The sequence below is a fragment of the Lepisma saccharinum genome, chromosome 13 (genome assembly GCF_977018435.1).
Source record: "Lepisma saccharinum chromosome 13, izLepSacc3.1, whole genome shotgun sequence".
NCBI lineage: Eukaryota > Metazoa > Arthropoda > Insecta > Zygentoma > Lepismatidae > Lepisma > Lepisma saccharinum.
The window spans coordinates 47,855,933-47,871,357 of record NC_139241.1 but is presented as its reverse complement, the minus strand read 5'-3'; the positions used below and the strand labels follow the sequence as shown (position 1 = coordinate 47,871,357).

General features: G+C 37.0%; 1 protein-coding gene across 1 annotated transcript in view; it reads left to right on the top strand.

Moving 5' to 3' along the window:
* The first annotated feature begins 5,879 nt into the window (after positions 1-5,879).
* Positions 5,880-15,425, top strand: part of Liprin-beta (liprin-beta 1) — a 124,834-nt gene continuing 115,288 nt past the window's right edge. Inside the window, exons 1-2 of the mRNA XM_083134119.1 lie at positions 5,880-6,068; positions 13,528-13,712. Coding sequence (XP_082990245.1) covers positions 13,577-13,712 — 136 coding nt within the window. The 5' untranslated portion in view covers positions 5,880-6,068; positions 13,528-13,576. The remainder of the gene's footprint in view (positions 6,069-13,527; positions 13,713-15,425) is intronic.

Genomic DNA, 15,425 nt, shown 5'->3' with positions numbered 1-15,425 from the left:
TGTCCAAAAAAACAATTCTGGAGTGTGAATTTTATCACAATTACAGCATATTTATGGAAGTACAATGTTCATAGTTTGATTACCTTCAGTGTAATTCAATGTTGCACCATTTGTAGCCCTACAGACATGAAGCTAATAATCCATTTCAGTTTACACCCTAGGTAAGCATATCTACAGGAATTTCATCTGTGGTTGTGGTTATTCTTTGGTGCAAGTGGTGAAGTGACTGGATTTTTTCTTGATACACAATGTATTTTATAGCCCCAAAATAAAAGAAAAACATTGATGCCAAATCAGGACTTCACAATGGCCAAGGAACAGGATCTCCTCTGGCTATTAATTTTCATGGGAATTGGTTGCACTGCTTATATAGACAACTTAACTTGTACAGCTGCTACTGTCTGATTAAGAATGTGTGAAGTAAAACTTGCTTGTTGTCATTTCATGTTTACGCTCAAAACAACATTGTATGGCCCATGCTGCAACAGCCCATGAGGGCCTACCGACTGACGGACTGCCAGTCTCACTCCCACCTGGTGCAGTGGGAGATAATCCTTCCAGTTACTGTGTGGTCAACACGAGGAACCCCCCAGTTGTCGTCGTGTTCTGTGACCACGTTACTGTACTCATTCGTAGCTCCTTGCTTTCCTCACAATAGTGGGTGGCCACCTGTCCCATTCACTAGCCGAAATCGTAGGAGAAAAGTTGTTACACTACCCCCAGGAGACTCTAACCTGGATAGAGCCCAAACCCGTATGCTGCAACAAAAATAATAAACTTGTGTTTGAAACCCTGGAGTTCTTTTTTGGACATTCTGTATTAAAATATACTTTAATTTAAAAAGATGAAAATATTTTTTTTAAAGCAATTCTTTTGAAACAGTTGAGACATACGTGGGGAAACTGCAAAATGTCAATTGGGCCCCCTCCCTTTTCTAGTACATATTTTATTATTTTAGAATACACTATTTTGTATTTCCAGATAAGATACTCATGTTAAAAACTAAAATGTTAATTACTGTAGTCAGGTACTGTACTACATTATATGTAAGTAATACACAGTATATACTTCTTTTTCAATTTAGCGCTGGTTGTGATGAATAGAAGCGGGTCTAGCACCGATAGAACACTTATTAATATTCTTAAATCACAATATTTAATGTCTTCTCAAAGTTACAGTTTAAATGCAACACTTTTTGCCCTTGTGGTTCATGTATACACCGACACCAAAAAGAGAAGCAGGTTTTCTTTCTATTCTTCTTTCCCTCTCCAGCCCATCACTCTGCAATGCCAGGTGTTCCAGGTTTGAATCCCGACCTGAGCATGGATGTTTGCGAGTGTCCATTCATCATATCATCATTCATCCCCATCTTCACAAATTAGCCAAAAGTGGCACAAAAGTGATGTAAAATAAAGCAAATCAGTAAATAATAATATCCTCTTCTCCCCCTTCACCTTGAACCTCCTGACCAGGGTTTCAGGTTGCTGCTAGAGAAGTTGCCCACAATTCCTTGTAAAGGAAATCTGAAGTGGGGAGATTTCTGCAGTAATTAAAGCCCTTGCACTCCAAATTTTACACATTTATGTGTAATAAAACTTTACATTCATATGGATTAAAGTTTTATGTATGAAACTGGAAATCATTATGTATGCAGGCAATATCCTTGGCTATACTAAACTTTATTTTCCCAAGTACGGAAGATGTAATATGTGAATAATGAACAGGAAATTCTGTCCCTACCTCGTTCTGGTATTCTTATCAGACAGATATTTACAGCCTCTGCATGTCACTTGTGGTAACAAACATACAGAAAATAATTTCAACATTGTACTATGAAGGAACATAAAAAATAAGTATGATGAATTAAGTCTGCTATTATATTAATCCATGCATTATTATTAGCAGATAAATTTACATTGTAATGTAAAAATATTTTTATTTGAACAATGAATACATGAGGAAGAATAACAAGTGCAAGTTGTGTTTGTACATACATTTCTGTTGTGGCATTTTTCTGAGTAATGCATATTCTGTAATTTAGTTATAAATTTATTTCAAGGTATGAGTATCATTAACTGCCATCTTTGAATAAGGAAAATGTGACTGCGGTTTTAACATAATTGTTGAAATATGTATATTTTGTATTGAGTAAAAGGATTTTGGTTAATTTGTTACATGTACTATTTTGTCTGACAACTAGTACAGTTTATTGCACGAAGACTGTTTCAGTGTGCTATAATTTCAGGAACATATTTGAAGGTTTGTTGCTAGTGAAAGAAATTCATACATGTTATATCATATTCTCATGATATATTTGACGATTAATGTTGTTAAATTTACTGTTAAATATCGAAAGATATATAATATACACACATTTGCAGATATATTTGTCATTTATAGAGCAAGACTGAGCATGTTCCTTTGAATCAGAATTTAAAATACATGTTGAACATTTTATATATATATATATAAGAATTAAATCGTTTTGTAAATCAGAAATATTTAAGATTGCATTATGTAATGGACATGTTCAGTGAATTATAAGAGAATACTTAAGTTTTTAAATATACACTGTAATATTTATTTATCTCCATTTGTGGGCTACAATAAAGTACTTACTTTTTTAATACTGATTTTTCATTTTATACCCACTAATTTTTGTACCTTAATGTAGTGGTCCAACATGCAGTGTTACAATGTATTAACACACTTTTATTTCTGGTTTAATTGATGTTCCTAAAAATAAGGTGGCCCGCTTACCTCCCAGAATAGATCATTACTATAGATCAATAGCACTAATGTCCGTTTGCACCAACGTTGCACAAACTCTTGTCATTTGAAAATCTACATGTCAGGGTATCCCTCAGGTCAGTATCATTTTCCATGGCATCAATCTGAAAGACATAGCAGATAGCGCGAGTCACAAAACTCTGGCTTTACTTTAGGATAGTAGCTAGCCTCAAAGCAAGTGCCTAAATGTACGGATGAAAGCACGTGATTGGGTACCTGTTTCAAGAAGACATGGTTCTGCTTGTGGTGTGACTGAATGACAGAGAAGATAAGGAAAGATGGAGGTAACGGACATTGGTATCTCTGCAAACTGTGACAAGCAACTACCATGAAAAATTTCACACATGATAAAGATGAGTGAAGATATTTATGTTAATAAATTGTGATATATTATTGCAGTTTGCAATCGTAGTAAGTAGTTTTACAGTGATGTGTATAGTATATTTTCATATATACACAACTGTCTCCACATAATCGTTTTATGGCTAGGACTGTTCCACGTTCTCTGGTTACTGGGTAATTTTATAAACTCGGTACGGCAGAAAGTGTACAGTAAACATCTACCAAAGCATATTTATTTATTCTAAGTTTCAGATACAGCACTTGTAATATATTTAATAACATACTGCATATTTCTCGATACTTATATACATAGTTTGAGTCTATTACTTCCCATTTTACATTTATTTAGTTTTGAAATTCTGAACTAATAGATGGTTGCAGATGGCAGCCATTACTCTGCTCGATCTTGGAGGGTAAAGTTAATCCTTCATTTACTACCAGCTTCCCCAACATTTCTGTGGCTGCAACAGATATTCAGATGATTCATGGGTTACTGTGAGTTCACTCTTGCACACAAGTAAATGGACTTTGGTGCTGGTTTTTTTAAGGTAATAACTTGCCTCTAGCCTGGGCATTCTTTTGGGCGTATCCCTTCATCTTCATTGTTGTGGTTAGTCTAAAGTGGCAGAAAAGTCAGTAAAACAGAAAAGATAATACCTTATCATGGCAGCACAAATTAAAGTATTTGTTTTCCAGGAGCGACTCGACTCAATTCACTAGTCAACTGGAGTGTGTTAACTCTGTAACAATCTTTTTATTTCATGTATTCTGTGATTCAGTTTTAATTTTTTGTTTCCATTTCTTACAAGTGGATATTTATTGCTTGTTCTACCAGCTGAGTGTTGAAGCATTGATAAACTTGGAACTAGGTACTGAGAAAATTTTGACTTTTATGAAAATGCATTAATGAAAGTAATCTAAACCATTTATATTTCAGCATTGATTACTTTTGTCATTAAATCACATTTCTTCAATCAAATTGTTGAATTCTTTGAAGATCAGATATTGTCACAACAGAGACAGATGTATCTAAGCTTTCTTGATTTTTCAGGAGGAAGTCTTGAGCATTTATAATATATACAGAACTCATGAAAAATTGTTGCGTATTTTGAAAATGTGATACATATCATGCATTCCTGATGATGCTACTGTCCTGAAAAAGCCATTGAATGCCATGGCCAGCTATTCACCTAACTTCAACTACATCAAAAATGCTTGGGCATTCGCAAAGACAGAAATCACTATTCATCCAAACCCACCATAGTCCCTCCAACCACTCACCAAGGCCACCATACAACCAGGTACGAAGTATGCAGTGGTGTAGCGGCAACCCATGCAATGCAGCCCCCCCTCCTGAGGTGTAGGGGCCCTGCAATGTTCTCTGTCTGTGCCCCTTGAAATTGTATATAATCGCAAAAATTCAATAGATATATAGTGTCGTTTATTTAAGAAATGGATTTGCGAATCTGAAATTTGGTTCCCAGTAATATATGAGGACATCTGCAATAATAAGCAGTGGCATATTGTCTGAGCCAGAGGGGCCGGGCAACTTGACATATGAGTCTCCTCCGAAATGCAGAATTAACTTGCTCACAGATGGCAATGGGTAGGAAAATTCTCTTATTTCATAAGGTTATAGCTATGCTGTTTGTCGTAAACTTAGTGTAGTGTAGTACAGTAATGAGTCCAGTAGAGCGATTCAGTTGCTGAACCAGTCGATGCCTTATTGGTACACAATACTTAAACAAACAAACTTGATAATTAAACTTCAAAGGAGTATACATTGCTAGAAGTGAAAATTCCTAGCTGGGAATACCCCTAACTCGACATGCTGAGGCCATAAATTGGGCCTTTGTGAAAATTATAGGTGCGTGGTTCTTTTTTTTTTGGGGGGGGGGGGTTGGATAAATCACTGATGACATGACCCTATACTGCTGAGGGGAGAGGTGCACACACCCAGACTTACTTACATGGTGGCAGCAATTAGGGATGCAATTGCCTCCTCCCTCTTTTTGCCACTTTTGCACCTGCATTATGCTAAATGGACCAAGGTAAAGTAAACTGTCCTTGCCCCCCTTGTTTTGGAACCCAATCGCCACCACTGTTCATATATATCAACAAGGGCGCCTGCAGGAATTTTTCTCAGTGGGGCAGGGAACAGCCAGCTTTATTTCCTCGGATTAAAGATGGCCGCGGTCATAGAAACGTTTATTATTATTAGTGCTTTTATTTTTGCTATTACTACTAATTACTACTACTACTATTTTCTTAAATTAAAAAATGTATTTCCATATTCTCTCTCTCTATATATATATATATATACAATTTGCATAACTGTATACTGACAAGAAGCTGTTTTTATAGTTAGGTATTCAGTGTAAAATAGGTTAAATTTAACCCTACTACTTATAATAATCGTTTATTTTTTAAGTGTTGAGCACAGTATGAAACCTAATACAGCACTACGGCAAGTAAAAAAAGTACAAAGTTACAAGAATAACTAATAACATGGTGAGAGCAGCATATCAGGGGGTAAGTGCTCCCCCTGGCCCCTCCCTGCGGGTGCCCTTGTATATCAATGGTCTTTGCTTTTAGAAGATGGGAGCGAGAATATTTTGTGTGGGCAGTCACACAAATTCCACTAATGCTACAGAAAGTTAACAAAAAAATGGAAAGTGTGGGTCGGGTAACTAGTTTTCTTCTTTCTTTACGTCAACCAAGTGACTTGGTCCAAGTCACAGAATATGTACTATGTAGTGTCAGTGGTCAGGGATGTGAAAGCAACTAGTATTTTTTTTTCATGACCAATTAATGTTATTTAAGAATTTGTGAATGTGTTGTAAGTCATGTGCCACGAAAGTTCTTTCAAGATTGTGATAAAATGTGAAAAGTCAGTTATGGATGGAAATTTATTGCGGTAATTGCGGCTGTTAAAGGTGAGGAAAATGTTTCGAGTCCAAATTTTTCGAATTCATTAAAACATTTACCAATTTTATCCCCTTTCTTTTACCTGTCGTATTCTTTTGTAGTTCTTAAAACTTAACCAAAAGTATAAGCATTCAAAGGTAGTTTGTTTTACGTGTGTTAACTTTGGAAAGCATTTATGTCAACGTACCTTTTCTCATTTGCATAGATTATTTTAAAATCTCGTTTTGACTATACCACTAAACATATACATATTAATAACAAACTCGTGTATTATTTAATCATTTGTTTCATATTTAATTTATATTAAAGACAAATTTTTAATACCTTGTTGGGCTCGGGAATGTATGTAGGGCGTTTTACTGTAAAATTGAGAGAGATTTATTTTTTAAACCACTTTGAAATCTACAAGGTCAAGCACTGATCATATACAGTGTTTTAAAGCCATAGATTATGTTCAACCTTTGAAATGGGAATTGCTAGGTTGGGGGATGTTTTATCGAATTTTGAGGACGACACACTTGTGATTTAAAATGGTGAAAATGGGACAGGTGACTGGGATGGTGTGCATAAGTTTTTCTCCTCTGCACTCCCATTCACTCAGACGACTGATTATTGGTTAATGAGGACATGCTAGGCCGGACATGGGTGGAACTGGAATATCGCTTCGATATCCTGCATGCTACAGATGGCACACACATCGAACTCTGTTAAACTGCTACTTAAATTTTAGGTGTGTGTGAACATTCTGCCGCAAACTGCACGTTTTTACCAATCCCCATTTCTGAAATATACGTGATCAAAGTTGTAAAGATTATTAGTGAATGTACTAATGAATGTACTAAATTATATACTTTTATGTTTGTCTACTTACCTTACATGCCATATCATCTGTATAGTCTCTAATGTTAATAATCAAATCGGATATTTCTGAGTGCTAATTTAGATATTATGTATGCGCCTACATTACATAAATTTGCTACACATATCCAGGCATAATGAATACACATATTTTCCATTATTCTGCCATTCATTTATGAGTAGGCTAGGCAGGTTCAGTTTATGTATTATTTTTTTAATTTATGAGGATGGCAACTAGTACTTTACAATAATTTGGGCCCAAGTTCCTTTTGTTTTATTGCGATTTCATCATGCTACGAATGCAATTTTTACATGGTTCAATTTCAATGTATGTCTGTTAACACATACTGAGGAGTTTTAGCGATTACTTAAGATTTTGTTCAATATATCCTTTTGTGGTTAGGTTTGGTTCCCTTAGCATTAAAATAAAGCCCCTAAATGCATTCTACTAAGATTCCAATTTACTTCTGCATTCATTCCCACGCTTCTATGATAGGTAAAAATTTACTATCCTTCGGACACCTCTAATTTTTTCGTTTCGTCAATTTTTGACATTCGTACTTATGTATCTGCTTCGCGGAACATTCCTGAAGGTGTATCAACGTTGTTTTGATGAAATTTGAACTATGTTTCCTAAGCTAACAGAACTAATCTAACCACGCGCCAATGGTTTGTGGGGCTAGCGCCAATGTTTCGTGGTGCTAGCGCCAATGGTTCGCAATTATTTCCAATTTCTAGATCCTGATACTAACATGACACCAAATTTGAACTATGTTTCCTAACCTAACAGAACTAACCTATCCATGCGCCAATGGTTCGTGGGGCTAGCTATTCTCCGTCGGAGAATTAATTTTCAACGAACAACATGAATTTCAGCTATGAAACATTCCCACATCACACAAAACACTTTCCCGATGTTCGACAATGCTACAGGAACTTATTACGGGAAGTAATTTCTTCTGTAAAAATAAATAAATGTGTCCGAAGGATAGTAAACTAGTACCGCAATGATTTCCAAAATTCTACAATAATTAGTCTTTGTGCTAGGAGAAATCATAAAACAATCAGAACCGTTACCGTAATTTGTTCTTACAATTAATTATTTTTAAAACTTTTTTTTACATCAAATATTTTTGTTAAATAATGAAAAGGAACTTCATAAAAGCATTGCTAACAGTTCCAATAATTTTATGATTTTTTCAAATTCTCCTAGCAGGAAAACTTTGGCAATTACACGAAATTTGAACCTTGCTTAAAGTAATGAGTAGGCTACTATTTGGATTAAAAAAAAAAGTTATTTAGCTATGTTGAAAAAAAAAAACAACTTAAAAATTACCTTAATGTATTTTCCATTGACAAGCAACTGTAAGTATCGTAGACTAGTGGGAATTGAAGTAAATGTGAACCTTAGTAGAATGCATTTAGGGACTTCATTTTAATGCTAAGAGAACCATACTTTGCCTGCGTAACCTAACTACAAAAGCATATATCAAACAAAATCTTAAGTAATCGCTAAAACTCTGCAGTATGTGTTACATTCATGGCATGATGAAATTGCAATAAAACAAAAGAAACTTGCACCAAAAATTTAGTTTTGTTTGATAAAATATATACAAAGCCTGGTCATTCATTTTGGGTAATTACATTGGTCACTAAGCCCCATGACAGGTTAAGTTTGCAGCAGGTTTTATGTAGTAATCCACACTAGAACAACACTCAGCAACTCCCGTGCCTATCTCGTCTCAAACGACGAGTTGTTCATTTTACAGACAGTGAGAAAATCAACAGTATTATAACGAAACTACAAACTGTCCGTATGTTTGGATCTATGTATGCAAAAAGTTATTGTGGTAATTTAAGTAGATAATTATGACCCTTTGACTAGTTTTTGCCCCTGAACATGCCGGCAGAGAGAGAAAGTTTTGGAAAAGGGAAAGTTCACCCATAACTTATCTTATACTTGATAGTAGAGTTGCAAAAAAGCCGGATTTTTTCCCGATAAAAAGCCTGCTTTAAAAGAAATGGAAATTCTGGCTTTTTGGTCTTTTTACCAATTGCAGCTAACCTATTTCACTTGCAGTGTTAGTTAAAGAGTTTATAGAGGTTCATAATGTCATATTTTGGTATTACCTAAATCATTTTACATGGTGAAGCAGCCAAAAGACAGATATTTGCCATTTCTTCTACACGGTGTCCAAAGAGGGACGCAACCGAGACTTTGAATGTAGGCCTACATAACTTTTGTACGAAAAGTGATAGAAGCATGAATCTTCCACTGGGTATTAACTTTGTCTATGTGGATACCTTGTAATTAAAAAAAGGAAAACTTCTTTGTGAAGATACCATAACTGACCCCATAAATCACCTGTAATGCATAACAAAATATCGTTCTCTTATCAATTCGGTAAATACTCACATACCATCGATACACGTAAAAAAAATTTCAAGCGACTCCACAACTGTCTTTTATCAATGCTTCTTTTTACTTCGTACAATTTTTTTTTTTTTTTTTTTGTTTTACACCTTAGTAACTTTTTCTCCATACTGAACGGTCATGTACAGCATGATTTTCTACAGAGCATTCCCTGACATTCGCTACGAGACTCGGCGGCAAGCAGCCCGGCGTCAGCACTTGTATTTTACTGTAAACGGCGGCCACAACAGTCGCTAGAGTCTGCTATTAAAATTACAGTTTTCATATTGTGTACTAACCTTGATTACAGATGGTGTTGAAAATGATGTCCCTCTGCTGCAACACATTCCTGGCATCTCCGAAGGAAATTTGCATTTACACGTGAAAGTTTGTCTACTGTAATTCTCCCAATTTCTCGTACAATACTCTCTTTAAACCCAGTTACAAAAATTCACATGACTCGCATTATCTCTAGGCTGTAATTTATGCACTATTGTCAATCTGTAGGGCTTAAATTTAAGAATTTTAGCGGCTCAAAATGCTGTGGTTTTTGAAACACCCGTTTCTTGTGAGAGGCAGCGGATAGATTTCCGAGGAGACTGTTCTAACCTTTGCCTATCTCATCGAGTGTTTCCTCAGTAAGTACACGTGGGTTTTTCTTTCCACTTTTATGCAGAACTGGCCCTGTTACTCTAAAAATTTTTACGAGGTTTAATATTGTGGTCCTATGTGGAACAGGAACACCACGAAATTTCATTGCAAAACGTCGTCGTACTTCTCCACAATTCCTCTTTCCGAAGTAACACTCGACAAGATAAATCCTTTGTTGTAATGTTAAACTTTTGTGGTGCCATATTAAGTCACAATCTTCAACACACGGACACAACACAACTTCTGAGGGAGGATTATACTGGCATCAGTCTGCAGAGGCAACAGAAAGGGAAAGAGAGCGAAGGCAGGGAGAGCAAAAAAGAAAAACAGATTGTAGCTTGCGACTGTTGCGGACCCCGTTCACCGGGAAAGACAATCGCTGACCCCGGGCTGCTTGCCGCTGAGTCTCATAGCAAATGTCACGGAATGCTCTGTTTAATGTTTAAAAAATATCCACATGGACAAAATCAATACCCAATGAAAGTCATGTATCTATCCCGTTTTGTACAAAAATTATGCACATTATAAATAAATCTTGGTACATCAATATTTGGATACTCTGTGCTTACTATCATGCATGAGTTTATGTACCAGGTTTGATCCTCAACGGTGACACGTTGCATAAAGATTCGGATTCCATTTTAAATCTGTAGGCCTAATCCTGATTATAATATCTGAGCATAAAATGACAAAACGACCTTTCACATGTTTGTGCAGTTTGTGTCACAAAAAAATTAGAAAATGTTAATATTAAACTATCATATGGTTGAGGACAATAAAAAACTTTACTATTCATAATATGTATGCAGAGCTACATATATACCCTATTTAATACTTAAAATCAGTATGGTATTACAAGGGAGATTTAGGTCCTCAAGTAACTTATTATTGTGAGTACTGTTGTTGGAAAATGGCTGGATATATAGAAAATGGCATAAAATAATGTCACCTTGTAATCAAGGGGGTCCAGGTTCAATCCCCAGTGGAGGCACAGTGCTTCAGGTCAAATTATGTAGATCCAATCCCAATTAGGACAGCTGGGCATAAAGTGGACTTAAACAAACAAAATTTTACTGAGAGAAAGATTTTTTAAATGAACTTTTCTTTTTTTTCTATTTGTGGTCAATCTATTTCAGTTTCTGCCTCACTTTTAGGACAACAGTGCACTAGGACAGTGTTTCTCAACTGCAAAGCTGTGGCCCAGTACCGGGCTGCGAGAGAGTATTAGTTGCAGTGGAGAAACCTAAACGCACGGCCATGAAAATAGGCAGCTGGGCAGAATTGCGCTGGTGTGACATATGGGAAAAGCAAAGTGAGAGTGGGACAAAAGTCGCTGGTTCCCATGCACTGTGTGGCAATATCAAACACTAGTTCAAGTGTCAGACCAACCTTTCTCCTGGCACTTTTGTGTCATTCCTGACCTTTCAAGCAAATAATGTCATTTTGTATTACATGGATTACAAAGACCAACTCTACAAGGAGATATTCCATTCCCTTAAAGCTCCGAACACATGGGGTTGTGCTCCGACGTGACAATAGCGCAATTTTGGTCAGTGGCCTATTTTCATGGCTGTGCATTTAAACATGCCATTTGCCGTATTTTAATTATTTATATTTCATTTAGAAAAAAATACAGCAGGGCATCGGCTTTATAAAATGAATTTACCACACTGTGGTCTCACAACGGTAAATAACCACACTAGGTGGCCAAAATACATCAAGACTTGTTCTATGATCAGGTTTACCAGCAATTATGTCATGATGATGCACTTGAAAGTCAGAATGCAAATATTTTATGGTAGCTAAATACAAATGTAAAGGGGTTTGGTACTAGATTTTCTATATTAGATGTAGGATAGTTAAAGCAAAAACTGTATCATTAAGGGTATATTTGATAATTGTTTTAAAAGATGTAGGGTCATTCCATGCCAAACGATCCAATGGTGGTTGCATGACCATTTTAGAAAAAATCATTTTTAATACATACGTTTGTTTGTACATGTTTCTAGATATCAAAACCAATGTTCAAAAAATTTTATTGGCTCTCCTGGGACAGCCATTTTTCCAACATGGCGCATTGCTCTTTTTTTTTTTCTCTCGTGTAAGCAGTATACAGAAACCTTAATATCTCAAAAACTATTAGAGCTAGAGACCTGAAACAAAATTCATTTTGTAGCTAATGAAGTATACTTTCTATGATATGTATGTTTTGTTTAAAATTGCATCGTAAGTATGAAAATTATGGTGGAAATTGGGGTAACAAGAGTTGAAAAATTGGATTTTTAAGCCCAATTTTTTCAATGAACGGGTTTAGTCTAAGGCTTGATTTTTTCATGTGAAATTTCCGGCAGAATGTCTTCTGTCTCCACACACGATGTGTACGGTATGGGCGTGCATTATCATCCATAAAAAGTAAGTTCTGACCAAATGCTCCACGGAAATTGTGAACACGTGAATGGAGAATTTCATCCCGATAACGTTGTCATGTTCCACATTATGGAGGTCCGTTTTCCCATCCAGCATGATAGCACCCCACACTATGATGGAACCACCTCCAAAGGACGGCCTTTCAACAATAAATTTAGGGTGATATCGTGTTCCTGGCTCTCCACACGAATATCCAATCAGAATCAGACAACAGGCTGAGAACATTAGTCGTGCCCACTGGTCTTCTCCCCATTCGACATGTTCCTGACACCATGTGTATCCCGCGCATTTGTGCTCCCGTTTCAATGGCACACACAGCACAGGCCTCCTGGCGTACAGTCCTGCTTTATTCAGCTGCCTACGAACAGTTTCATGACTAACACATTGTCCCGTAGTTTGAAACAAATCATTTGCCAGTTGAGAGCAGGACTCTTTGCGGTTATGTCTGGCAGTGATTGTGAGAAACCAGTCATCAGCTGCTGATGTCGTCATAGGAAGGCCTCCTCCATGACGTCTACTGACAGTCGGACCATTTTGGAAGCGAAGCAAACCTTGACATAACACTTTTATTCACATTGAATTCACGTGCCACTTCCACTTGGGACCGACCCATTTTCACTCATCCAATTATTCGACCTCAGTCAAAGTCACTCAAATGATATCGACGATTCATTTCAAGGTGTCTACACTTGATTTCCCATGCACGAACCACAACTTCACTGCTTGAGGACTGGGACAATACTAGGCTGTGGTTTGCACTGGCAGGCACAAGCTGTTAATCTTGGTTTATAAGGTGCTGCTCACGTGTTATAGAGGTCACTCGCACTGCCTGTGCTTGTTTATGTTTGTACATGTCTCATACAAGTGTTGAATGGGCACCACATCTCACCTATCCCACGTACAGAATTGCTTAAGTTTTGTGGAGCAGTGTGTGTGTGTGTGTGTGTGTGTGTGTGTGTGTATATATAATGTCTGTTATTTGTTACAAAGAAATATGTACTTTTTAATAAACTATCATGTAATTATAATTGTATTTATTAAATTGTAAGTCTGTTAGTAGCTATTATGAATGAAAAGATGCAATACTCGATTTACTGTAATCTGATTGTTAATTTCAGGTTTCTTAAGGGGATGCTAAGATGAGACACATATTCCCCATGGTATGAGATGGGGAAAGCAGAGCATCCACATGAGCAGCAAAAATCGGGCTTCTCCAACATGTCTACTCCGGCAATGAGTCCACATGCGGAAGCTAGTAAAGTACTGGAAGCTGCCTTGCAACAGATGGACGGAATTATATCAGGTTTGTATATTTTTATTTTTTACACACATATATGTGGGCGTACCCAAAAGTAACCAAACTAATTTTGTGGTGGGCAGAGCTTTTGTAGTACCGCATTTTGCCGCTAGGAGCACATAGAGCGAACCTTCCTGTGTCCGTAAGCTGAGTGCCGTCGTTGAAGCAGGTCAGGACACGTTTTAGCGGAGTTTAGAGTGACAGCCGTTTTGTTTGATTGTTGTTTTTTGCAATGGCTGACCCACTTTGAAAAATGTATTTGCAACAACCTATGAAATTTATCACCATCAGGAATACAAAATATTGTAGAGAATACATGAAAGTTTTTTACATTGCAATTTGGTTACAAATGCTCTATGTGGGAACCGTGGGTGACCCGACAAATGTCTACACGGTAATCAAACTACTGCAAGACATGGCTCAGCATGTCCTCTGTGGCTGTTGCTTGCTCAATTCTCCCCCTAAGTTCCACAACATCACGTGGAAGAGGAGGGACATACACAAGATTCTTCATATATCCCCATAAAAATTCACAGGGGGTGATATTGGGGGACATAGGAGGCCACTTCATCACACACTGGTCACCATTTCCTGCACGACCAATCCAGCGGTTGGGAAGCTCTGCGTTAAGCAATGCCCGAACAGCACGTTGAAAATGCGGAGGAGCTCCATCTAACTTTAGCACATAGTTTTCTGAATCATTTCCGTTGGACATCTGTAGCACTTTTTTATTTCTCAAATTGTAACACACAAAAGGTCTTTTCAGGTTGAGAAAGTGCCATGATGAATCTGGCACTCTCTAGCAGCAGAAAGTTCGATACCCGGTGGAGGCACAAGTGGTTCGGATCCCACTTTAAACTGTAGGTCCAGTCCCGATTAGCCTTACTGCGCATAAAGTGGACTTAAAACACCAAATCAAACCAAATCTAGCAGCAGAAAATGGAACTACTAGAAACACTTCCAATACAAAAAAAAAAAAAAATACTCTTTAAAATAATCTACTTTGTTACTCGTTGGTGCTAACATTTTGTCTACAATAAATTTTTCAAAGTGGGTCTGGAGTTTATGTACACACTGTATATTCGACCATTTTTCCAAAAATAGTACTCACAATTATAACTTACTTTGGGATCTAAATCTCTCTTTTAGTAGCATAATGATTATAAGTATTAAATGGGGTATACAACATATATGTGAGCACTTACTTACTTAATCCCTGTTGTTCCCTGTGGAACATAGGGCATCAACAAAGCATCTCCACCTGGTCCTACTGATGGCAGTTCTCTTCTGTGCATTCCAGCTCTTTCTTTCCTCCAAGGCCTCAGTATGAACAGATCTTCGCCACGTCTGTCTAGGCCTCCCTCTTCCCTGCGGGTTCCAGTCTAGTGCCTCTCTCTCGACAGCCTCATTTTCCTTCCTCAACGTATGCCCTATCCAATTACATTTCCGCGCTTTATTTGTATGGACATCTCGGTTTCTCCAGATTTTCTCAAAAGTTCTTGGTTTTGAATCACTTCTGGCCAAAAGATATTCAAAATTTTTCTCAGGCAGCGATTGATGAAGGTCTGTAGTTTAGAGGTAATCGTGTTTGTTACCTTCATGTCTCAGACCCATATAACAGTACAGACTTAACATTACTTCGAAAAATATGAAGTTTTATCTTCATACATATCTTCTTGTTTTTTCCATACTGGATAGAGCCTCACAAAGGTAGCATTT